Below are 27,395 nucleotides of genomic sequence, written 5' to 3' on the forward strand. Positions count from 1 at the left end.
GAGAGCAGGAGTGACAGGGAGGGATAGGAGAGATGGAGAGACAGTGAAAGAGAAGGATACACGGCAGAAAATGCACATGGTACTCGAGGTGAAGACAGGGTTGCATGCAGAGAGCAAATGGGGATTAAGAGATTGAACCCCAGTGAGAAGCAGAGAGCCACAGAGCCTAAAGTACTCACAGGTAAATGTGGGGATTTGGAGTATATAGTAGCAGAAAACTGAAGAGCAATGGGCTACAGACACACTGAAATCCGGACCTTGCACTTGCAGTGCTCATAAGCTGAAGGTGGGATGGGAGGATGGAGAGATCAATAGCGACAAACAAGAGAGGTGAAGCAGTGGGCTGATATCAGTACTCACAGTTGAAGATGCCAGGCGGCGGGTGCTGGGTGACCACGGGACAGTTCTCCTCATCGCTGTTGTCCCCGCAGTTGTTCAGCTGGTTACAGATCAGCGAGCCCAGACGCAAACAATTACCATTGGTGCAGTGGAACTTGCACTCTATATGTCGGGTTAAAAAGAGAGAGATGGATAGGCAGAGGGACAGAGTCAGGCCGAAAAGGAAATGGAAAGAAAAACAACAAAAAAGAAAAGGGGGTTAGAACAAATACATTGAACAAACTGCTTTCCAGTAAGGTTGGTAGAGTAGATAGATGGTACAGTATATGAATCGCATACAGTATAGTCAATAAATGGTATTTTGACAAACTCTTCAACTCTATACCAATGACAGGCATGCCCTGAGATTGGATGTTCACTATCTTTTGAGTTTTTGACTGGGATACCAATCCCAGTCGAACAAAGATGACGAGGAGAAAGTGACGTTTGCGCGACCTTTGGTGATTGGGCCGATTAACAGCCAATGATATGCTTGGAAATGTTCCCCTGCTCTGGGAGGGTAATGTTCCCATGCTCTGGGTGAGCGTGTAAGCGAGCCACAGCGCTCCTCAGAGTAAACACAGGCGGCTTTCACTGGCCGGTGCTGGGAACAGAGCTGGGAACAGACAGGACAGACACAGGCAGGACTGCCGCAGCTTGTTTCTAAACAAACTATTCATTGTAGCCGATAAATAGATCCCGTAGTTGTTCAGAATTGATTAATATTGCATATACTGTACAGCCTCTTTGTTTTTCGCTGTGTCCACTCCCCCAGGTCTCTGCCTGCCTGGCGAGAACGGCTCGCACCACCGGGACACCCACCAGAACGCAAAAAAGACAAAAGCGATGTAAAACTTATGTTTTATATACACAGATTTTCCAAATAAAAGAGTGTCGGAAAGGGTTCATGCATTAAGTTACAACCCGGTATCCCAGTCTCACATATGATGTATGTCATTTGTTCTTGTTTTGTTGTTGAGATATTTGGTGTTTGTTTTGTATCACTCCTGTAGGATCAGAATCATTTTTATTTGTCACGCAATGGGTGAAATGTTTTTTGTTCATGCTCGCTCCATCGTTTTGAAGTATTCTGTGAGTATTCTGTGAGAATAGGCTTACTGTGTATCTGGAAATGGCTCACTAAAAGTTTGTGAGGAGGACCACGGCTAACAAGTAGTCCTTTAAAGTCCTACTGTACATGAAGCAAGTTCAAATGTTAGTGGTATTGTGGAATCCTTTATCAAGGGTCAAAATAAATAGCATGCAAAGGAACAATTTAAAGTACAACGACCATAATCTGAGGATGACAACATCTTCAAAAGGTTGAGTTATTGTGTGTCACTCTCCCTGTTATCTATGACTCAGAATGTGCAAGGTCACGTAAAATGAATTATTTTACCTGCGAGCGCCGACACAGAGCAGCGTTAATGCATCAAGTTCACAGAGAAACGAGGTCAGGCAAAAAGCGCTCTCCATAACAAATAAATAAACAGCTTTTCAGATGGGCCTTTGATGTGCCACAGCCCCTAAACCATAATGTGCTACTGTCACGGATATTACCAAAATGCTTCTTTTTTTTATGACCTAAATATTCATATGCCTGATTAACAAAATCAGGTTTGAAGGGGGAAAAACCCATTAATTGCAAAAGTAAACAAAAGGAAAAAAAACTCTCTGGGGGGGAAGGGGTGAATAATTGTACTGAACTTAATTCATAAGAACTGAAAATAACAACAACAAAGTGTTTGATGCACTGGAAAGCAAGGCCAGGCTAGTATACCCTGGAGGGTGATGTGTGTGGTTTAGTGCAGCCATGCTCTGAGAGCTGCACTCACACACTTCCCATTAGCAGTCCATGAAATGTGAGCCGAAACAGAAATGTAAAATAAAATAAGAAATGTGTCTTAAAAAAGATAAGGCCAAAAAGTTACATATTCAAAATGAAAAATAACCAAAAGCAGTCAGATTTATGATGGCTTGGATGGTGAGTATAGTAAGAGAGTTTGTGTGTATACATTATAGCTAGCCAACTCATACCGCCCCAAATGCATTTCTTCACAGAATATCTGTACAGCTGCATGTATCAGCTCAGACAAACTACTTATCGTACGTTAGTAAGGCCATTTCTTGTAATAATGAGACAACGGCCTGAATAAGCCATTAAGTAGGATATATTTATGAAATTATAATAACCACACAACAGGGAAGGTGCTATTTGCGGTTATTTTTCATAACTGACTTTATTGCTCACTGTGCACTATCCCACCTATACCATGGTTAAAGTCTCTGTAATTTTCTTTTTGTCTTTATGCCCATTCCCCCTATAGTGTACAGTCCCTGTAGAGGTTGGCGTAGGTGTGTAGGGGTCCGGGGACCCCCAGGCCAGGGGCCCTTAAGGGGGTTCCAGGGGGTCCCCAGCAAAATGTGTTAATACAGCATCAAAATCTGTTTTTAACCACTTATAACCCCGTATACACTGGCTATTTGAAAATAGCGATGTACTGTACAAGCTTACAACGCGTCACAATACATACTGAGTAGCAGATCTACAAGCAACGACAATTTTTGAACATTTTGGAAAGTTTTTACTATAGAAAATATTAGGCTTATGTATGAAATATTGACAAAGACTAAAATCTCCATAATTTCTGTTAGTTTTGTAAACACACAAGTCAACGTTTTTTTAAAGGCTTGGTTTTCAGTAAAAATGTAAAAAATCACACCCTGTGTGAAGTGGGCGGTGTCTTGCTAGCTAATCACAATACTGAATGGAGTCAACCAATCATGTACAAAAAATAAATACATTTATTGAAACACTCTTTATGATGGACAAAACCATAACTTAAAAAAAACAAAATTATGTTTTTTTTTAAAGTTATGGTTTCTTATATAGGGCTATGCACATGTGTCATGTGACACTGGCCAATCACAGTCCTGAATAGACTGTGATTGGCCAATCACGGTGCAGGGTTAGGCGGGGTACTTTTTGGCCAATCACAGCGCAGGATAATTGTACAAATATCCAAACCTCACTTATAGGGGCGGTTTCACCGCCCAAATTTTTTTTTTACATTTTGGACATACAAGGTTTCCACCTGACAGCAACGATATGACATACAGCTAGGGCCTAATATGGAGTTTATATTTCATGCTCCTTTGTCCCTGAGCTTCAACCGACCATACTTCCTTTCTATGGAGTGAAGGAAGTGAGCTTAACTGATAAATTGGGCATTAATTAATCTTGAGAGAGACTGATAGGTTCAAATAAACCTGATCCCTAAAGTTTGCTTAATAAATCCTGTATACTTCATCGACCGGGGTCCCCCAGGGATCTTTTTTTTTTCCTCTACACCAAATCTCTTCACCGAAAGGCCACCTATTATATGACATGCCCAGAATAGGGACGGTGGGGTTCAGAGGTCTTCAATAGGAGGTCCGGGACCCCTAGGGGGTCCTCAGAGTTACTACAGGGGGTCCGCCGAATCTGATTTTTACATTAACCACTTCAACCAAGCATCCCTATTCTGAGGAGAACTTTACCCAAAAATAGCAGATCTACAAGCACACAACGCCTCGCGCTGCGAGGCGTTGTGCGCTTGTAGATCTGCTATTTTCGGCAAAGTGGTTTGGTATAGGGGGAAAAAAAGTACAGTACAGAAAGTACAGAGTGAAAGGTCAAGTTTACTAAGTATTGTTTAAGAGCATGGTTAAATGTCTGAAAATACACATTAACATGAATCCAACATGATAGTGCTGTGAAACAAGTCTATGAAGCTGCCGATGAAATCTATGAAAACAATTTTTATTTATACAATATATAATGGGGTCCCTGCTTTCTCTCTCTCTCAGCCAAGGGGTCCTTGGTCTGAAAACGTTGAAGACCCCTGATGTAGTTACTAAGAGAACGAGCTCATTTGCACTGAAATTGACAGTCATTTGACGAATTGGGGGAGGCACTGTTGATAGGCCTGTTGTATGTCATCATCTTCATGTGCATTATTGTGTTATTGAGTGTCCCTGGAAGAGTTGTTCATCACACTGAATTGGTCACACTGCAGAGATGATACTATCGCACGCACTATTCCTGGAGAGCAAAAAGTTATACCCACCGGGGGGGAATGTTTTACTGCAACTGGGGTTGATATCTGTATTACACTTGACTTATCTACAAGCTCACAAACGCATCGCATCGGCTTTAGGGATGAAACCACAAACATGGAATCATTGCAAAGGGCACTGTGTCATTTTATTTTAATGAAACTTAAGATGGCGACTGCAGAATAAAAATAAATGTTGTCATGGAAATGATTATTGCCTGGTGCGAGTATAGTGCATGAGACAAAGAAAGTTGGAGGGATCACACCAATGATACACAGTATTTATTGAAATGATATCTTTTGCCATGGTAACAAATCAGCAGTTTGAGCCTCCTGCACCAAACCAATATTCCTTAATTAATGTGATCACACAGCTCAAATCGAGGCACGCCAATCAAGCCCTCATCTTCACATTTCTAATAGGTAGTCTTGCTTTCAGAATTATGCCCATGGCAAGGTAGCGGACTGGGAGATGGAAGGGAAATAATCCCTCCGAGGAGCGGCAGAAGAAAAACATTGTAATGAAATTCATTAGAATGGATGCGGTCTCCTATGTGGGTCTGCTGCGGCTTGTAGCAGGTAATCAAAAGGCACACAAAAAGCAGCCTCACCCGCGCATACTAATGCAGCGACATAAAGGTTTACATGTGTGCCGACATGCACTCTCACACCCGACACCAGCGCGCGCGCACACACACACACACACACACACACACACACACACACACACACACACACACACACACACACACACACACACACACACACACACACACACACACACACACACACACACACACACACACACACACACACACACAGAGAGAGAGAGAGAGAGAGAGAGAGAGAGAAACACCTCATGGGCCTTCCTGTTGCTTGTCCGTCCGATCCACCCAATTTCAGCCCGGCTGGCAGTGAGCGACCTAATGACATTGCACATTTTCTCCTCTTCCTCCCACAACAAGAACAGCTTGTTCTGCTCTTGTCTAGACAGTGGCGGGGGGGAGGGAAACAAAGCCAGGAACAGAGATCCGATTCAAAGAACAGAGCAGCATGACCGTTCTCTGGAAAAGGCTCGCTCCCCTTCTTGTGAGTGGCAATTAGTGAAGCCTCAGTGAATTGCGAGCCCCCCACCCCCCCCCCCCCTCTCGGTCTCTCACTCTGTCTCCTCTTGCTACTCTTTCCTCTTCTGTCCATCGTCCCCACTCCCCTCCGTCTCTCGCTGTCTCCTCCATTACACTCTTCTGTCATCTCTTCTCCTCTCTCTACTCTGTCTCGTCTATTACTTTGTACTTGTCTGTCTAGCTTCTTTTCTCTCCGTCTCTATTACTATCTTCTCTTCTATCCATTTCGTCTGCACTCTTTCTGCTCAGCCCCGTCTCCCTTCCAGTTCCCACTCTCACTACTTCCGTCTTTTTCATTGCCTCTGTCTATCCTCTCCCTTCCCCCTGTTGTCTCCACTCCGCTGTGTCCATCACATTTTGGGGTGTTTGTGTGCATGTCAATCAGGCAGACATTCATCTACCTCAGCTTATTTTGGGGGGGGGGGGGTTGCCTTTATTGACAGGTACAGTGTAGAGAGACAGGAAACATGGAGAGAGAGTAGGGTAGGAGTGACATGCAGCAAATGGTCCGGCTGGCCGGGAATTGAACTGGGGACCAGGGTTACGAAATAACAAAAACTAGAATTGACAAAACATTTTAGGTAACTAAAACAAAAATAAAAATGAGGCTTTAGAAACAAACGATAACTAACTGAAACAGTATTTTGTGTTTACCAAACTAGGGAGAACTAACTAAAATCACAGAGAAACTGTCCTTAGTCTTAGTCAATAACATGGAGGAGAACGACACGCCGAGGAGGAAAAATAGGAGAGGAAGGAGCAGAAGGAGGATGAAGATGGAAAGGGTGTGTGTGTGTGTGTGTGTGCGTGCATGCGTGCGTGCGTGCGTGCGTGCGTGCGTGCGTGCGTGCGTGCGTGCGTGCGTGCGTGCGTGCGTGCGTGCGTGCGTGCGTGCGTGCGTGCGTGCGTGCGTGCGTGCGTGCGTGCGTGCGTGTGTGTGTTTGGGGATGGCATTCATAATCATGATTATGATAAAGATGATGATGAGGGCAGCAGTGACTCAGGAGGTAGAGCGCCCGCTTGGGAATCGGAAGGCTCTCGATTAGTAGGTTGGTTTCCTCTGCCATCAGTGTGTGAATGAATGTGTGTGTGAATGGGTGAATGTAATGCACATCGTAAAGCGCTTAGGATAAAGCCGCTATATAAATGCACCATTTACCATTAATGGTGATGAGGAGGTGGTGGATGGGAGGAGGCGAGTATGTGCTCAGAGGAAGAGTACAACAAGGGCATTCACTTATTACACATCCATTACACAGCATCCATATGACTTCTACTACAGTGTTTCCCAAACAGTGGGTCGGAACCCATTTGTGGTTCGCGGACCCATTTTTATGGGTTGTGTACTTATTTTTAACTCTATGGTTGTGTATCAGTGGCTTCCAATGTAAAATTCGAGTCACTTCCTGACTTGCCTACGTAATTGGTGATGTTTGGAAATCAAACGTCAAATAGAATGATGGCCAGACGGAGAAGCAAAGTGAAAAAAAAGAACGAGCGCCTCCATCTGGATTCCAGGCTAAGAAATTACAAGTTGTGACAGCAAGGCCAAAATATGTTTACCTTTTAGCTGGAATGTACCTGAATATGGATAAGTAATTCGCGAAAGCACAATAATGGGATGGAATTTCTTCTACCCCAAGTTGCTCTTTTATTTATTTATTTCTTATTGAATTTTTAATGAATTAATGATTGACATGTCTGTGAATATTGTGTTTCTTCAAATTGATTCATATAATTGTGGGTGAACCACAAGATAAAAATACCCATTCTCTTTGCAACATAGGACTTTGATTTCACTAATTAGTGGTTTAATTTACTACACACACATTAATGAAAAGTTATCGCTATATTCTGTAGTCGTCCCCACCGAGTCAGTGTAAACAGATGTTTGATTTGAAAGAGAATTATAATTATAATGAAGCTAATGACAGGCAGTAATAGTACAGCATGCTAAAGTACAATATGCATAGTATAGTCCACTGTTTCCCAATTTTGTGTGGGTCGCTAGTAAATATCCCCTTTTTTCGTTTCCTACATTAATAAAATATACATATTATTTCGCATACCACTTATGCTGGTACTCCGGCTTGACAGCGTGTCGCGGGTTTGACTCCCGTTCCCGACGACCTTTGCTGTATGTCATCCCCCCATCTCTCCCCCCATTTCCTGTCAGCCTACTGTCCTATCAATAAAGGTTGAAAAAGCCCCCAAAAGTATCTTCTCATTTGGGTCTTGAGCTAAGAAGTTTCGGAACCACTGGTATAGTCAATCTATATAGTCAATGATTGTAAATGTATAGTGGTACATCCCAGTAGTTATATCAAAAAAAAATTCAAGTAGAGTAAATGTAGAGAGTATACTCTTTATGGATGGGCTTATAATAGACCTGAGTTGCAACTGTACTTGGACCGCTTTTTTTCCATCTATACCAAATTTGCCAAAAATAGCCGATCAACAAAAATAGCCGATCCACAGTGAGCTTTTAGATCTGCTATTTTTGGTGGGGTTCAAGTGGATACTCGTCCAGCAACTTTTTTTACTTAAGTAAAAGTATCAATACTGCAATGTAGAAATACTCCATTACAAGGAAAAGTCCGGTATTAAAAAGTTACATGAGTAAAGGTACAAAAGTATTGGCATCAAAATAAACTTAGAAGTTCCAAAAGTAAAAGTACTCATTAGTCATTACGCAGAACTCATCTTTTGAAAATAGCAGATCCAACAGCCAAGTATAAAATGGGGGCTTAACACACTAAAAACAACTATTCTATGCTTCATTTTGATGTATAGATTGAAGTTATTATAGTTAACTAAACTAGAATTGACAAAATATTTTTGTTAACTAAAATAAAAATAAAAAGGAAGCTTTACAAAATAAAGAAAACTAACTGAAATTGTAGGCTATTGTGTTTATAAAACTAACTAAAATCATAAAGAAAATGTCCTTAGTTTTAAGTTCATGTCAATAGCAAATATTTCCCCTCAAAAATTGTGAAAATAGCAGATCTACAAGCTCACAACGTGTGACTCGTTGTGAGCTGCTGTGAGCAGCAATTGTTTTTTTAATTTAAACTACAAGAATGTAGTAAATTAAACCGCTAATTAGTCCTATGTCCAGAATGGACAAAGAAATATAATATTACAATATAAATCAATCAATTATATAAATCAACAATATTATGCTTATCCAAACAACATATTCATATTCAGGTACATATAAGCTAAAAGGTAAACAGCTGTACTGTCTGTGTATATGACACAACCCATAGACTTGTACTCACTACATCCCATAGCCTGGAGAGACTATTCACCTGCAATTGGCTAGTTGGTAAGTTGTTAGGCAAACTCAGGATAGACTCATCCCATAGCCTGTACTGTAGTTGTCAGTCCAAATGAGGAAAGACTCATCCCATAGCCTGTACTGTAGTTTTTAGTCCAACTGAGGATAGACTCATCCCATAGCCTGGCCCTGGAGGCATGATTTGCGGCAAATTGTTTTGAAAGAGAAATGGCCAGTGTTGTAACACTTTGCCCGGGAAATGGTGTACCTCGCATCGGTCAGTCAATTTTATGAAAAATTGGTTTTGATGTCCCCACAAGGATAGTAAACAGACATGCATGAGTGTGTGTGTGTGTGTGTGTGTGTGTGTGTGTGTGTGCGTGCGTGCGTGCGTACGTACATACATGAGAGCAAGAGAGCATATGTCTTTCTGCTGTAAGGCCAGCATTATAAACCTTTATACAACTGTCTGTTTATAGCATAGTGCACTGTAGCATGCTGCTACTACATTATGGCCTGTGTGGTGGTAATAACTAAGGCCATTTAAAAAAGCATCCCCCTTCCCATATCCCTTCCAATGATAATGGGAACGTCAGCCTATTACCATCACACAATCACATCAGACAGGCCGAGGGTTTTGTGGCATTGATTTTCTAAGTGAAATAAATAAATAAATAATAAATAAATAAACACACTTTTTACAGGGTCGTTTTATCATCGAAGAAAAGGGAGAAGAAAAGGGCATTTATGTCACCGTTGAGGATTAAACAGATATTTCACTGTCCCAGAACATTTGTCCACAACATTTTTTTGCAATTCCCTCCTTCCAGCAAGGCTAATGGTCTTGTCAGCCAATTCCGCCATTTTACAACAAGATGTGTTATATAATCGATCTTAAAGGCTTTTATGCAGATGCAGCTATCACATGCGTCCCATGTGTGAAGTCCCAAAGTGACATATTGCTTTAACTCCAACTTGTCTTTTCCACTTATCAATGTAACATACACACTACATGCATTTACACCGCTTCTGATTGTTTCACCACTTTGCATGGCAACTGGTAAAACTTTCTCGTATCTGCATTCCTTTTGGTAGTTTGTTTCCAAAATTCTCTATCTTTTTTTTGTTGCTTTCACTCTCAGCTCTTTCCACTACTGTCACGTATTCTCCCCCCCCTCCCCTCCCCTCCCTCCCTCTCCCTCTCTCTCTCTCTCTCTCTCTCTCTCTCTCTCTCTCTCTCTCTCTCTCTCTCTCTCTCTCTCTCTAATGCCCTCCAGCCAGCATCCTTGATAAAAGGGGAGCAGCAGCAGCTTTGCAGGGCAGTAAAGTAATAAATGTGCTGCAGATGCATTTGTGAGGCATGAAGGATTGGGGCATCTTTCCTGGCTGCTGTCCCTCTGCACCACTCCTCTGCTCCTCTCTCCTCTGCTCTGCTCTCTTCCCCAATGCTGTTGTCCTCTGCTCTTGCGACACCCTCCCCTCCTCTTCTTCTGTGCCCTCTTTTCTCCCTCTCCTCCTAGCTTCCTCTCTCCCTCGCCTCTCCCCTCGTCTCCTCTCCTTTCCTCCCCTCCTCCGTCCTCTCCTCTTCCCTGGCTCGACCAGTATAATTAAGCATGTCAGAGTGGTGCTGAGGTGGCAGAATTGACACCCACAGTGAAGGAGAGAGGAGAGGAGATGGAGCGAAGCAGAGAGAGGGAGCGAAGGACTGCAAATGATGGGTTGATGGAAGCAGCGGGGTAGAGGGAGGTACAGAACACTGGGGAAGAGAGAGAGAGAGACTTTACAGACAGAGGGGGAGAGGAGAGAGAGAGAGAGAGGGGCAGACAGACACAGAGAGAGTGGGAGACCTTCAGGCTGTGTCTCCTTCCTGCAGTCCAGACAGTGCATCACTACTGCTCTGTGTTTGTGCGTGCGTGCGTGTGAGAGAGAGAGAGAGAGACACACACACACGCACGCACACACACGCGCACGCGCACACACACACACACACACACACACACACACACACACACACACACACACACACACACACTCACACACACAGTCACACAGTGAAACAGAGAGATGGAGAGGAGGTAAAGAGCTGAATGTTCTTGTGTACGCCTCGGGGAAATCTAGTCACGCCACCATGGCAGTAACGGTGCTCTGCACTTTAACCGTTTCAACTCTATCCAGGGGCCTCCTGCTAGCATGGATTTGTAATCTAGTGTCTTACAGACCTTTGTCACACATCACCACCTCCCATACATACTGACACTTCTTCCTCCCTGCAGTGTTGACTTCGTTGGCTAAAACTATGACGAAAAATGTTCGTCGACTACCTTATTTCACTGACGAAAACTAAATAAAAACTGAGCTATGATGACTAAAACTAAGACTAAATGTGGGTGTCGCGGCCCGAAAATAGGCAATCTACAAGCTCAAAACGCGTCGCAGCGTGAGCTTGTATATCTGCTATTTTCGGCATGCAGCCAAGTGCTGTATAAATCAGGCATAACGACGCCATCACGGGCCACCAAAATACACGCACGCACACGCACACGCACACACACACACACACGCACACACACACACACACACACACACACACACACACACACACACACACACACACACACAGACAGAGATTCCTGGAATTTACAGTAGATAAATTATTTACATAAAACATAATCGCAAAAATCCCTGGTTTGATTCTGCTTGGAGACCTGTGGTGCAAGTCATCCCTCACAGTTCCGCCGTCTCATACATTTTTACTAAACAGGAAATAACGGAATATTTTTTGCTGCGACAGACTGCTGTGGGGAGACGGTATAGTAGGTGTAAGCGCACCATCAAGTGACTGAAAATAGTGCCGTGCTGCTTTTCAGGCTGTGAAGGTAAAGACGGCAGTTAGTAACGCTTTCACAGACAGGCTTTTTTGGAGCTAATCTTTTGGGGAGTGCTTGTTTGCAGCAAGAGGTTGGCTAGAGGCCCATTTATACTCACATTCCGAACGTATATGTATATGAACGTATGTGTTCAGAACGCATGCGGCATTATTCACATCTTTGCACTACTGAACCTTGTGGTTACGTAATTTTCATCTCCGTAAGCTTTCAGATGCAGACAAAAAAAAACAAGGGCGTTGCCTGAGGAAGAAGTACTTACTAGTTTGAAGCGTGTTTCGATGTGCTGCATGTTTTTCTATATTTTTTTCAGTGGTCCCTTTAAGCAGTGGCGGCCCGTCAATAGAGGGCGCTAGTGCGTCGCCCCAACTCTCCCAAACCTAGATCTTTTATGAATAAATATCACTCTCTATATCCTATATTAAAATTGGCTAATGGGTGAACGGGCAGGCCGGCGGACGGGCGGACGGACGGACGGACCTCTTTTTTTTTTTTTTTTTTTTTTGAATAACAAAATCTTTAATCAACAACACATTTTACATTCACGTTTACCAGAAGAATTGGTAAAATACACACATTTACAGTACAGAGGCAAAAGGTTTTACAGTCAACATAATCTGTCTGCCTTACATCAGGGAAATGTATCATAGTTGGTTTGTGACTGATTATCAAATGTATTTGGAGGAGAGCATTAAGATCATAGCTATTTCATAATCACATTCACAAATCAAAGGAGTTGGTAGTGGCTCAGCAGGAGGTAGAGTGGCCGCCTTAGGAAACCAAAGGTTTCCGGTAAGATCCCTGTCTTCCCCTGGGTTAGTGTCAAAGTGAGCTTGAGGAAGACGCTAGTGCTGCACGATTAATCGAAAAAAGATCGTGATCTCGATTCTGACACCTAAGCGATCTCGATTTTGAATTATGACGATTTTTTTTTCAATTAATTTGTTTTGCTTAATATTTTTATATTTACAAGAGAATTGTGTGAGAATCGTGTGAGAATCGTGATCTCAATTCTTATGGAGGAAAATCGTGATTCACATTTGAGCAAGAATCGTGCAGCCCTAGAAGACGCTAAACCCATAAACTGTTCCCTATCAGCAGGTTGATGCCTTGCATGGTTTCCTCTGCTGTCTTAATGGCTGTGAAAGGACATTTGTGACATCATTTTCACAAATATATTGGAGGGCCATTTGATGACTATAACCCAGAATGCTAAATAAATACTGAATCTAGCAGCTTTTAAAACTGACATAGGAAACAACTGTAGTAGCTATGCAGTAGGGCTGCACGATTATGGATACAGTGATAATTGTGTTTTGCCTAATATTGTAATCACGATTATTGGTGAAAACAAACATTTCACCAAATAAAAGGTGTTTGAATTCATTGCCAACCTTCCACGATTACATAATTGTGAAACATAAAATCACAAATTCTGAAAATTGTTGATGAAATCGTGCAGCCCTATTATGCAGTCTGCTTAACCATTGCATGTACATGATCCAGAACCCAGGAGCAGCACTCTACACAACAACAATAGCAATAGGAAGTCCACACAATCACACATCAAAAGGCAGGATCATTACTGATGAAGAACAACAAGAGAGAAGACACCAGCAGGTTCTGAGCCATCGCCCAATGCCGCACGGAATCCTTCCTCTCGCCGTGCTTGTGCCAGCTTCGTTAGAGAGAGAAACGACCGAGGTTCGGTGATGGCAAGATCACTAAGAACCCGCCGATTGACTTGAACGCCAGTCTTTATCATGTTGTGCATAAGGGCAGGGTACTTCATACCATGCTCTCGTGATGCTGCTGCGATGCGTGTAATCCACAGCGATCGCATGTTACGTTTCTTATGCTTCCTAGCTTTGGTGGCGTAGACAAAGGCCCTTCTTACGGCTTTAACAGCCAGACTGTAGCAGCGATTCTTCCTGCCTCTGAAATGCCGTGCATGCTTGAGAAGCTCTTGAATCTTCCAGTAGCTGTCAGGTCCACGGTTTCGTACCCAGCATGATAATGTCAGAAACACCATTTTCTATTCGGTCAATATTATTATAGACTACTTTATTAAACACTCTCTTTACTACATTAAAGTGACCTTAAACTATATGCTCCATCTGCATGGAAGTCAATGGACGGACGGACCTCTGACGTCACTCTGACGTCAATCTGACTCAGCCATAACCTTATAAGGAGTTCATACTTGCAGCTACGCACAAATATGGAGTGTGTTGTCTAACCTCAATGTGTCGTCATGGCATCACCCGCAAAAAAAAATCTGTCAGCTCCATATATGGGCACAAAAGAGAGCATGCCCATACAGGATATCGGTAAATACTGATGACATCAGCGATCTCCATGTAAGGCATAAAAGGGATAAGGACGGACAGATACAGAGATCCGGTTGTCCAGAGCCACAGATCCGATCCGCTATGCCCATATATGGCCATATATGGTCACGCCGAGCGACTTCAAACTCGGCGTGCGCAGCGGCAAGGACACGAGGGTGTGCGGTGCCTGCCGTCGAGTAGTTCGGATATCCAGTTGTCCAGAACCGCCGATCCAACCAATATGATCATATATGGCCATTCCAATATATGGGCATATACTGATGACATCAGAGATCTCCATATATGGGTATAAAAGGGACAAGGACTGACATATACAGATATCTCCATATATGGGCATAAAAGGGACACAGGTAGACAGACAAAAACAGACATCTTCATATATGGGCACAAAGGGACACAGGCAGACGGGTACAACGGGTAGTCTGACAAAGCCCCAAACACTATGACTCAGACATATTGGTGGGATTGGCAGTGTTATGTAGGTGTGAGGGCCGCATAGCGGCTTGAACTCTAGATGTGAGGCAAACAAAAGGTAAATATTATATACAGTAGTTAATGACTAGAGAGTAAAAAAATGATCTATGTTGTCTTAACTTACTTCTCTGGGCACACAGATCTTTACCATTGCCATAATAAAGTTTTGCTCATGCGCAGTTCACTCTTCAATGCGAGTGAACCGGGCTCTTTGAGTGCAGGTATCCAGCACTCTGCACATAGATATAATCACACATACTGTAGCCTACGCATAGAACTGCACTGACTGCTGCTGCTCATTCCACCATATTTATCCTGGTTGGTAAGCTTTGCTTTCTATACTTGTATGTCTATGCTGAGTTTTACCACGGTTCTCCGTTTACTACTCACTATGGGATATCAGCGCCCTCAGGCGATGAGACAGAGCAACACACACGCTCCCGGTGCCAATACTGATTGGCTAAGGGTATGTCACGAGTCCGGAAGACCCGGGAGTATAAAGCTCCCTCGTGACGTAGGCTCTTCCTCTTTTCTCCACTCTGCAAGCGAATGCGCAGAAATTCACACACAACAAAGCAAGAAATTTTTCAACTTAAACCCAACGAGGGAATACGGAGTATTTCCCCACGGGAAAATCCTTGCAAATAAGTTTTCTCCCGGAACTTATTATTAAGTATTTATTTATTTACCTATCCTCTCAGTTTTCCTGAATTCTTGGTCTGTTCTGGAAAAGCCGGTTAGCTGAAAAAGCCGGTTAGCTGCTAACACCGGTTAGCAGCTACTAGCTCATTCATTCATTCAGTGGCTAGGCTAATACTAGCAGCTACTAGGCTACGCTACTGGCTAGGCTTTAGCCTGTTGTTTTCCCAGACCGAGGACCAAGATGGAACCACCGAGGAGTTGCGGGGTCGCGGAATGCGACCCCCTCATCGCCGCAGACGACCCCCACCGCGTCTTCATCCACTGCTTGGGGGTCGATCACGCGTTCTGCGCCAGGACCCACCCGGGTGAGACAGATGCGTGCCCTAACTGCACGAGGTTAACCGTTTCTCAACTTGACGCTCGGCTCGTCAGGGCTAGGACCCTGGTCGGCTGGACTAGACGAGATAACGGTGAGACCTCCACCGCCACCGGACCGGGGACCCCAGTCGGGCAGCACGAGCGGCCCCCCGGCTCATGGGACCCCCACCGGTGCCGATGCCAAGACTAGAGCGTCAAGCGTCCACGACGCCACCTCCCGCTGCGATGGGGGCTTGTCCCTGTCTGCATGCTAGCAGCGGCCCTCCCTCCCCCCCTGCCAGTGAGGAGTCGATGGCTCTTCACGATGACGACATGGCGGAGGACGGGGAAGATTTCCTGGAGCTCCCGTCGTACCAGGACACCCAGGAGGTGTCCACGATGAGCCCCGGACGGGGAGAACCTCCCGCAGCCACCGAGGAAGAGATCCTCGAACCTGTGGCGGCTGGTTTCAACGAATGGCTAGCCTCACTAAGCAACAGGTTGTTTCTAGCTTAGCTTGCTCGCTAGGACAACACCAGCTCGTTAGCCTCTTCAGACCGGCGTCTGTACCACGAAGGACGGGGCTACAATCGGGTGCTTTGAGACACATAAAGGGTTTTCATAAGAGTATGTTGAACTGTTTATGCTGTTTCCACTGTTTCTGTGCTTTATTCTGTTCCATTAAAATTTCCCAAAATACACAAGCACACTATCCAGCCCCGGTCAGGAGGTCACGACGCTAGGGGTCCCTGGGGGTCCCCGGGCGTCGATGCCCTCCTCTATAAGCCCATTGTGCCTATCAGGCCTGCTTTCACAGCATGATAGACAATAATGGGATACTTCCCTGCCTGTTTTCAACAACTGTCGGGGTGCATCGACGCATAGGGATCACTAGGTGGTCCCCGTGTTGATAACCACCCCTTATAAGCCCAAAGCGCTTGGACTGTCCCTTGGTGACTTTCCAAACGCTGCTGGGATGAATACTGTGCATGCTATGAACAAGACAAAGGTAATAAACCCATTGCTAATTCTATACGCCAGTGTACATGGGTCACGCCAAAATTTTCCAATTCTACCATCCATCCGGCAGAGGGCGACAGAGGCCCACTGTGGGAAGGAAGGTTTGCAAGATGGCGGCGCGGGTCGAAGGTCACCCCAATATTTACAACCTGCCAAGCACCGTGTCACGCCAGCCTCTGGAGAGCGACAGAGTGCTTCCTTCGGTGGAGGTGGCTCCGTCGCTTCCTTTAGCCAGGCCAAGAAGCCTAGACAAGATGGCGACGGACTTTGTAAACACCAAGGGAGCAGTGTGGAATGCTTCCGTACTCAGTCACGTGACCCCCACGCTTGCACAGGCCTGGGTTAGGTGTTGACGTCACCTGTTTCCATGGAAACGGATGTCAACGTCTCTTCACTCCTGGTGAGTTAGCCGTGACTATTACTAGCTATGGTATGCTAGGTTAGCATAGCCTCCAGTCAGGCTGCTGTTGTTTCACTTAGTGGCTGACTAGCCTCACTAACATCGACACAGTTAAAGAGCAGTGTTGTTTTGGTGCAGTGCTTAGACAGTCCCCTAAAACAACACGTGGTGGCCATAGCTCTCCTTCGTTCTTGGTTAGCCAAACAACTACAGGTAGCAGCTAAAGGCTAAAGGCGACCTGTAGCTAGGCTAGACTAGACCAGGCTAAGCTTACAGGCTAAGCTAGTTAGCCCTTTGTCTACACTACCACGATGGAGGCTCAGGTTCACTGGGTGCCTTGAGACAAACATAAAGGGTTTTCATAAGAGTATGTTAAAACTGTTTATGTTGTTTTACACTGTCTTTGTGCTTTATTTTGTTGCATTAAAAATGTACTAAAGTACACAAGCACATTATCCAGCCCCGGCCAGGAGGTCACGACGCTAGGGGTCCCAGGGGGTCCCTGGGCGTCGATGGCCTCCTCTATGAGCCCATAGAGTCAGGCTGATGTTGTTTCACTTAGCGGCTGACTAGCCTCACTAACATCGACACAGTTAAAGAGCAGTGTTGTTTTGGTGCAGCGCTTAGCCAGTCCCCTAAAACAACGCTGCGGTGGGCATAGCTCTCCTTCGTTCTTGGTTAGCCAAACAGCTACAGGTAGCAGCTAAAGGCTAAAAGCGACCTGTAGCTAGGCTAGACTAGACCAGGCTAAGCTTACAAACTAAGCTAGTTAGCCCTTTGTCTACACTACCACGATGGAGGCTCAGGTTCATTGAGTGCTTTGAGACACACATAAAGGGTTTTCATAAGAGTATGTTAAACTTTTTATGTTGTTTTACACTGTCTCTGTGCTTTATTTTGTTCCATTAAAAATGTCTTAAAATACACAAGCACGTAATCCAGCCCCGGTCAGGAGGTCACGACGCTAGGGGTCCCAGGGGGTCCCTGGGCGTCGATGGCCTCCTCTATGAGCCCTTTGTGCCTGACAGGCCTGTTCACAGCATGGCAGACACTAACGGTCTCTAATGGACGCCACAGTACGAGTCCGCTGGACCGCGTGGCGACGTCATCGGTCCCCGTGGAAATGTGCACGTTGCCCACGGGACTGATAACAGCAGCGCCTCCTCCCGACTCGCTCGCTCGGTGAGCAGCTTTTGGGAGGGTTGCAATCCGAATCTGTTTTTATCCCAGTACATCAGCGTTGCACTGTGTTTTACTGGTTAAGCTCAGTACGGCAGTGACACACTGTGGTTGTACTGACCAGGCTCCCCTGAACAACAACAACACATTGTGGTTGAACTGGTGTGTTTTCCACATGCCTTGTGTTACTTCCTATGTCAGACGAGTGTGTCTCTCTCATGCGGAAGATAAAAGCAGCCATGACTCTAAGAGAGAAGGTTCTCTCTCTCTCGAGCATGAGCGTTACCAGAGAAATATCTACGAATCAGAACCGCCTGGGTTTCTGTTCAAAGCTTTTTCTGGTGAGAAAAAAGGGGGGGGGGGGCGTACGGCCCTTTCTGAATCTGAAGGGCCTCAACAAGTATCCATTTCTTTGTTGACGACCGTAAAAGCTGTTGCAAAACGGTACATCAGGGGCACTGATGGGCGGGCATCAACCTCTAGGTTGCTTGCCTCCACGTTCCAGTCTGGCCTCCACACAGAGAATTCCTGCACTTCGGCTACAAAGGGGAGTGTACGAGTACACGTTTTTTCCCTTTGGTATGTCATTAAGCCTGCTCGTGCAGTGTACCAATGCGGCCATAGCTCCACTGCGGCGACAGGGGATCGGTCTGTCGACTTAACTTCGACGACTGGTTAATTGCCGTGGGCTCAGAGGAGGAGGTGGCACGGCACACGGCCGTGGCCCTCTCCCACCTGACGTCGCTATGTTCACAATCAACGTCCAGAAGAGCGTTCTGGTTCCATCTCAGCGGACCACCTTCTGGGGGATCTCGCTGGCCTCGAACACGCTCAGAACGCGGCTGTCCAAGGGCAGGTTAGACAGCGTCTTAGCTTGTGTGAGGTCTTTTCGCGTAGGGCGTCAAGTCACTTACAAACTAGGCATGCAGGCGGTGAGTCTCATGGCTTCAGTCATTCACTTGATCCGCTTGGGCAGGTTCTACATGAGACCTGTATAGAGGTGGCAGCGGGCTCTTCGGATCCCACTCACCTCAGGCTTTCAGCAAGTGGTGGTGTTTCCAGGGTGTCGTGGAGACACTCGGATCGTGGTCGCAGGTGGCTTTTCTGTCCCAGGGGGTCAGTATAGGCGCTGTGATATCGCAGAAGGTCATCACCACGGACGCCAGCCTCGCGGAGTTTTTCCTCGCTCTCAAACAGTTCGGTGCTCGGTTTCCGGGTTGTTATGTCTCGATCAGAACATACAACACCACGACCATGTGCTATGTCAACAAGCAGGAAGGTTTGGCCTCCCTGGTGTTGGACGGATTAGCGTGCGAGATGGCGCTGTGATGCGACTCACGTCTCGCGTCCATTCAGGCGTTCCAGGTGCCGAGCCTCCTGAACGAACTGCTTTATGCTTTCCCACCAATAGAGCTGATCCTCCCCATGTGGGGGAGGGTCAGGCTCCGAGGGTTGTTGATGTTGCTGGTGGCCCCAGCATGGGACACGTAGAGGTCAGGAGATAACTCCTCTCCTTCACGACGTGCCTTGGGCCCTCCTTGTCGGCAGGGACTTGCTGCGGCAGGGAGGGGGGACGCCCTCAGGACCTAGACCCATGGGTCTGGCCCGTGAGAGGGTGAATTTGAGCTCGTGTGGCCTTCCCCCTGACGTGATGGCTACCATCCAGGGCGCAAGGGCCGTGTCCACGAGGAATGCTTACGAGGTCAGATGGGGGTTGGAACAGTCACCAGTGGTGGTGGCTTTCCAGGCCTCGGTGTGTAGCATTCTTACTTTCTGCAGAGAAGGCTAGATCGGGATTTATCCTTCTCAACAGTGAAGGTGTTTGGGGCGGCCATTTCGCTTGCCACGAAGTTTCGATGGCAAGACGGTGGGCCAGCACCCCTTGGTGCGCCGGTTTTTGTGCGGCGCCAGGAGAGCCAGGCCGGGTAACAGGCCACTGTTCCCAGCCTGGGATCTGACGGTTGTGCTGGAGGCACTATGCTGTCCATCGTTCGAGCCTTTTGAGTCTGTGGATCTGAGGATCTTTAGTCTCAAAACGGTCCTCTTGGTGGCCCTGTCTACGGCTAAACGGGTCAGTGACATGCATGCACTCCTGATGAGTCCGGAGTGCATGAAGTGTTTTAACAATGACAGGAGGGTTTTGCTTAAACCTAACCTGACGTTCGTTACCAGGACCGGGGTGGCCCCGGATCCGGGTGAGTTGGTAGCCTTCCATCCGCCTCCCTTCGTTTCGGCGGAGGATAGGCGGTTGCATTGTTCTGTCCAGTGAGAGTTGAAGCTCTATTGTCAGAAGACAGCGGCCAATCGCTCATCGACGTAGCTCTTTGTCTCTTTTGGGCCTTGGGGTTCAGAGGAAGGCGGTCAATAAGGCAACGTTTTCTAGATGGATCCGAGATGCCATTAGGTTGGCTTATGTGAGTAGTGGTGCCCCTGTCCCGGAGGGTCTGAGGGCTCACTCTACTGGAGGCATGGCTACATCCTGGGCTCTCTACAGGGGAGCTTCGATCCAGGAGATCTGTGCAGCCGCGAATTGGTCGTCCCAATCGACTTTTGCGGTTTTCTACAGCCTGGACGTGGCGGCGTCATCCTTGGCGCGCGCGGTCCTAGGCGTAGCGGCTGCCTCCAGGCCAGTGGAGGGAAGGGAGTAGGCTTGGGGCTTTCTCCCTATTTCTCGACTTCCTCTGGGGTTTCCGTGGGACCAGCTGGGCTGGCTCCCAGGAGATGGGGCCCTGTTCCTCATATTGAGTTATGAGGCAGGCTTGTGTCTGCCTGTTAGTAAATAGGCGGACTCTGGAGTCTGTCAGGGCCTAGCTTGATTATCTATCCCGCATCCCAGCCCGGTGGGTTGGGGGCGCCCATGGGGCCATAGGTCACGTCCGTGTGGGCGGGACCTAGGGGCTGAGGGACGTGCGGGCCTGTCAGGGTTGTGTGGCTCATTACCTCAAGGGGGGTTTATGAATCCCATAGTGAGTAGTAAACGGAGAACCGTGGTAAAACTAGAGGTTACGAATGTAACCCCGGTTTTAGTAGGTTCGGAGTTTACTACTCACCAGACACCCCTTTCTGTGCGCATTTGGCATGCAGAGAGGAGAATGTTAAGAGGAAGAGCCTACGTCACGAGGGAGCTTTATACTCCCGGGTCTTCCGGACTCGTGACATACCCTTAGCCAATCAGTATTGGCACCGGGAGCGTGTGTGTTGCTCTGTCTCATCGCCTGAGGGCGCTGATATCCCACAGTGAGTAGTAAACTCCGAACCTACTAAAACCGGGGTTACATTCGTAACCTCTAGTTATGCTTCGATGCACGACAGTATCGCAGAAGCCCACAACGCGTCACCACAACGCGTTGTGGGCTTGAAGATCGGCGATGTTCGACGTGCCATACCTTTGTGCGTCCCAAAGGTGTACACAAATGAATTACTACTAGGGCAGGGCCTAAGTATAAATACTTTTCATTTAACAAAATAAACTAGTGTGATAACATAGTTATCACACTAGTTATAGATGGCTTAATTTTTGGTGTAGCACTACCTGGGGAAAAATCCACCAGCCTTTACTCTACACTGTTGAAGGGCTTTATTAAATGTTTTTCTGCAGTTGAGAACCTTCCTGTTTCATAAATTTCCATTGCTTTGGGCCAGTTTAGAAGCCCTAATCCACTGTTTTTCTTTTTTCTTCTTTTTTGTGTGGTTACTTAGTGGGTTTGGTGACATCCTTTTGGGTTCACATCAAGAGTATTTTCATAGCACACATCCCACAGTTCCATTGGAAACAAAGCGTGTATAATGTACAACCAGTATGGTTAACCACTTAAACCCCATACGTTGTTGAGTCCCTCAGGGCTCTATACTAGTGTTTTTTTGGTTTTCGCTCTACATTAAATATCTTCGCTGAAAATAGCCGATCTACAAGCTTGATCTGCTGCTTTCTGCGAAAGTTTTCCCCAGAATACGGATGCTGGGGTTTAAGTGTTGTAGAGGTTCATGCACTCAGTGAAGTGCATAATACTTTTCTTCCCAGAGGTAGGTCTATTACATCTGCCATCTATCTATCTATGACATAATGTATGCCTTATTGCCTTCATATCTGGGTAGGGTTTCAGTCTGATGATCTGGCCCCAATTACAAAATTCAAGTTAAATATAGAAAATGTAATTGAAAATTGAAAAAGTTAAATAGATGCGTGGAGATACTTCCTTGCCCTACTGGCAGTGTTCAAAAGAAGCTTGGCCTCTTGTGTGAGAATAACCCCTGACATACAAACACACAAGGGTGAAAACATAATCTTGCTTTCATCCTGACGGAGATAATTATCTATACTAATTGACCACTGGAAAAACAAACAAACAAAACAGAAAATGCTTATCCTGAATTCTCGGAGGCCCCGCCGGCTCCGTAGCATAACTAGGTTTGCCTTTCAGTTATCAAGTGGGAGACAGTCCCCCCACATTAATGGAAGAAAAATAGAGTCAACACTGTTCTATCTCTCTGGCCTCCGAAACCCATTCAAGATAACATTGGTAACTTATCAGACATGTTGAGCCTGCAGATAGAAGTCTGGGTGTTGCTTTTGATTGTGACGTCTGTTTTGATGATCCGGTTAAGGCGATGGAAGGCTCAGCCTTCCTTTCATCAGCTGGGCAAATATTGATCCTTCACGGACTAGGAGAATGTTATCTGTCTAATGCCTTCATTTATACACGCTACTGCAAAAGACTCTATTCCTGTTCGAGTCAGGGGTCCCCCACCCAGTTGTAGCTAGTGCACAATTTTGCAGCAAAACTCCTATAACCAAATACAAAATGAACATTTTAGCTGCTCTTCAAGAGTAGCTTGTTAGTTATATTAAAAATATATAAATAATAATAATGATACTTTTCAATATCAATATCAAACCTACGACACACTGTAAGCCAGCGGTCCAGGCCACCATGAGGCATTTCTAGCATGATGTGAGTGGTCTCTTTCAGACTGGCAATGGACAAGTCACTGAGCGGTTTGTTGAACAAGTACATGCTCAAGTACACGACACACTGTTGTGAGTCATGGTCCTCCAGCCTGTAGAGTATCAACTCAATTGGACATTTGATGGGAGATTCTGCATCTGCACCTGAGACAGCGTATTCAGAGGGTCCACGTAATAACTGTGTACCTCTGCTTCAGTGGGGTTCATGATCTCAGAGTCTGTGTCATGCTTGCACAGTCTGTCTGGAGCAGAGCCACATCACCAAATATAATGCATAATATATTATCACCGCAATAAAATGGTTTCGTTCTAGACAAAAGTGCCCTGGCTCAATTACTGTAACGCATTCTGGGCAAAAAACAGGGTCCAATTGTTTGCATAGTTACACTTTCACATGTGGTATTATGACTGCATAGAATGGCATAAAACCCACATACACATGTATAATTCAGCAATATTACGGGAAACTGAGAGCTATAACATGAGATATTGGCATTGGAGTGCTGTAGTCGTAGGCACAGGGCTGAATGTAAAGTGCCCGAAGATCAGCATACTATCTGTTTCTTTATTAATCCTAAACAGGGTGAACATAGGGCTGCAACTATCAATTATTTACATTAAGATTATTCTGTCAATTACTTTTTCGATTAATCGCATAATCGATCTGTCTTTATTTGACACTTTGCAGCACAAATGTGTTTTGCAACAATAGTGAAAATAGCAGATCTACAAGCTCGTGTTGCATCACAGCGCTGTGAGCTTGTAGCTTGTAGATTGGCTATCTAGCTAGATTAGTTACCAATTATTTAATTAACTAAATATTTTTTTATAATCGATTAAATCAATTAGTTTGATTAACTTTTGCACCTCTATCTAGTACCACAGTGCATTGTGGTATATATAACTAGTAGTTATGGGTTAGTGCTCTGCAGATGAGAGTGAGACCCATCACATTATTTTGTTGTTGAAATTCAGCTAGCATCATTGTCATAGCAACAGTCCTCGCAATTCAGCCAAATCAAATGCAGTAGCGATGCCTGTTTTAATCATTAATCGTAAATTATGATGTCACTCAAGATGAGCAATAAAATAAGATGAGAATGTGTCCCATGTGTGCTTTGCAACTGAAGATTCTGGGTAGTGTAAGGTTAATATTCAGTGATTAGCATAAATACAGAGAAACCTCAAGGAAATATCCTCCGGTTGTCTGCTCACTGTCAAGGTTTTAACTCTCTGCCCACTCACACACCCACCCACCCACTGACATGAGACACACACACACACACGCACGCACGCACGCACGCACGCACGCACACACACACACACACACACACACACACACACACACACACACACACACACACACACACACACACACACTGTATGCAAACGTGTGCATGCAAACAGGTGTCACCTGTCGCCTGCCGCCTGCCATCAAAACCACGTCTAAACCACTTAGGCTCTATTTCATACTTTGTCGCATGATGGTACGAGCTACAAGTAACAAGCTCACAAGCTCTTGTGAGCTTGTAGATCTACTAAGTTCATGATTTTTGAATGTTTCCATTAATGTTTGCCTGTAATGACATGCCCAAAATAGGTATGCCAGGTTGAAAGTGGTAAAATTCAGCAACCCCTGCCATCACATGGATAACTGCATCAGAGCAGATACTGTAGTGTAGGCAGTCTCATGGATTATAGCAAAATAGAATCTCACGTGAAATAGTGTGAAATGCGCAGCCTGTGTGGACGCACGTAAGACCCTTCGTAAGGACCGCACGCAGTCCCTACGCAGCATCTCTTTGGGAAACCCGGCCAAAATCATTCTATGTTCTTGCTGTTCTACAAACAGCAAACCAGTTGATGAAATCACAGATTGAGGGTTTAACATTTGCTTTTATGAAATATCCAATATCATTAGGGTTTTCTGGAAGATAGATGCTTCCGAACATGTATTCTATTGCTAGTTTCTCCACTTCAAATACTCTTTTATCTTAAAATAACTTGCAACCGAAAATAGCCGATCTCCAAGCTCAAAAAGCATCGCTGCTCGATGCGTTGTGAGCTTGCAGATGTAGATAGGCTATTTTTGGTGTGACTGAAATAAGTAGTCGTGGTGACTGAGAGAGTGACTGATCCATGAGTCTGACTTTGTGGGGGTTCAGCTCAACAAACCAAGGATGGCAAGAATGAAAAGGGAGTGTCCTCATGGTTCAACAGAGGCTTCTCTAGGAAATGTTTGTTATTTCTTTCTAGATGAATACAATCATGGATTCTAAGAGAAAAATCACACCCAGTGTGAAGTGGGCGGTGTGGTCACAGTGGTCATCACAGTGATGGAAGAAGTGATGGAAGAAGTGATGGAAGAAACCATAACTTAAAAAAAACACATTTATGTTTTTTTTTAAGTTATGGTCCTATTTATAGGGCTATGCACATGTGTCATGTTTCCCTAGCCAATCACAGTCCTGAATAGACTGTGATTGGCCAATCACGGTGCAGGGTTAGGGGGGTACATTTGTGGCCAATCACAGCGCAGGATTTGGTGTGCAAATATCCAAACCTCACATATTTCACCGCCCAAAAATATCAATCTATACTTTTTTTTTAATACAGCACCGTCATTCTTTTCTGAACTATTATTTGTATGTTCTTTTATATATTCAGGCTGGTTAGTGTGTGTGTGTGTGTGTGTGTGTGTGTGTGTGTGTGTGTGTGTGTGTGTGTGTGTGTGTGTGTGTGTGTGTGTGTGTGTGTGTGTGTGTGTGTGCACGCACGTGCGTGTGTGTGTGTGTGCACACGTGTGCGTGACTGCGCGTGCATGTGTATGGGTTTGGGGGTGCATACTACTGTAGTCTGAAGGACAACAGCTCAGTCTAACCTCCATTCTATCTACGGTAATAAGTACAATAGCTGGCATGCATATTTGCTTGTGAATAGTTGTATGTATTTTACTTATTAAAGCACACAAAAACTCAAATACAGATAGGGTTAAACGTCCCTACTAAAAAGACATCATATTTCTTTCCCTGTTATTGTTTCTTAATTAAACTGTGTGTATTACATAAATTAGACTTTTAATTGTAAGCCAATCAATATTGTTGGTGATTTTGGCACCCTCAGAAGATAACGTTCTACTCCGTGTTTTAATCGTATGTCAACATACTGTATGACATATGACATGACTGAATTCAAGTCATATGTTAGAATATTACTTAAATGAGTAATAATATTGTTTTTACATGCATTTGTTTCATTTTTTTTTTTTTTTTATAAATAAATGTTTGTCAAGAAATCATTAAGTAGGCTTATTACAGTATATATAAATGAATTAGTGGCACTTCAAAGATTACAAATTCATTTTAACCAAAATGTTCCCACATTTATCATACCATCAGTATGTTGTCCTTAATCTAGTGCCTCTCAAGATCAGTCATCCTCACTACTGTAATGTGGTTTAAGCATGTCTACCTGCAATCACATTCAATGAGATAAAAAAATATGTGTGCCAGAGGTCTGTTGTTACTTAAAGAGGTTTACTTGTGTGTTGATAGAGAAGTCACATCCCATTACACCAACAATCACTGATAAGTGAGTCGATGCCCCAAATGGGTTCAAAACATGTCTCTAATTTGCTTCAACCAGACAGTGAATGCTGGTTATTCAGTGAGCCTGGACTAACATCTACTTCATGTGGAACACATTTTAACACTGATTTGAAACAGAAAACCTTATTGGAGGCACAACAAAATACAATAATGTCCTTCATACTGACAACTACTTCACTTGAAATAGTAACTTCAATACTACAACTAACTACAATAACAATGATGTTAAATGGGTTTCACTTGGCCGTGGGTCATGAAACCTCCCTGGCTAATGTATATATGACAGTACAAATTGTAACTCAAGTGGGTAGAGGGGGTGGGGAGCTAAAAAAGAATGAGAAAAATCATAGTACATTGAGCGTTACAAGGGTTTTATGCAACAACAGTCACAAGCAGCCTGAAGCCACAGTATTATACAGAGTCTCAGTGCAGCTGAATGGAAGGCTGGTTCCCTGTGGGATTTGAGTTTGAACCGGACATGTAAGGCAGGCAAAACAATGACATCCATGTAACCACAAATATTCTTCTGTACATGGATCTGATTCTGGACTACTACAGAGAGGGAGTGATACCATCACACACAGACACACACACACACACACACACACACACGCACGCACGCACGCACGCA

At 45.0% G+C, this 27,395-nt stretch overlaps 2 protein-coding genes across 3 annotated transcripts in view; both read right to left on the reverse strand.

Moving 5' to 3' along the window:
- ldlrad4b (low density lipoprotein receptor class A domain containing 4b) overlaps nt 1-27,395 on the reverse strand; it is a 183,661-nt gene that overhangs the window by 62,330 nt on the left and 93,936 nt on the right. For both annotated transcript variants that reach the window (XM_080427226.1, XM_080427227.1), the window contains exon 4: nt 361-501. In XM_080427226.1, coding sequence (XP_080283352.1) covers nt 361-501 — 141 coding nt within the window. The remainder of the gene's footprint in view (nt 1-360; nt 502-27,395) is intronic.
- Nucleotides 13,115-13,900, reverse strand: LOC308084445 (large ribosomal subunit protein bL20m-like). Its single transcript, XM_080427104.1, has one exon. It carries the CDS (start codon nt 13,797-13,799, stop codon nt 13,350-13,352), a length of 450 nt encoding a protein of 149 aa, XP_080283230.1. The 5' UTR covers nt 13,800-13,900; the 3' UTR covers nt 13,115-13,349.

This window comes from Gymnoscopelus braueri (assembly GCF_963280865.1).
Source record: "Gymnoscopelus braueri genome assembly, chromosome: 4".
In the NCBI taxonomy this organism is placed as follows: domain Eukaryota; kingdom Metazoa; phylum Chordata; class Actinopteri; order Myctophiformes; family Myctophidae; genus Gymnoscopelus; species Gymnoscopelus braueri.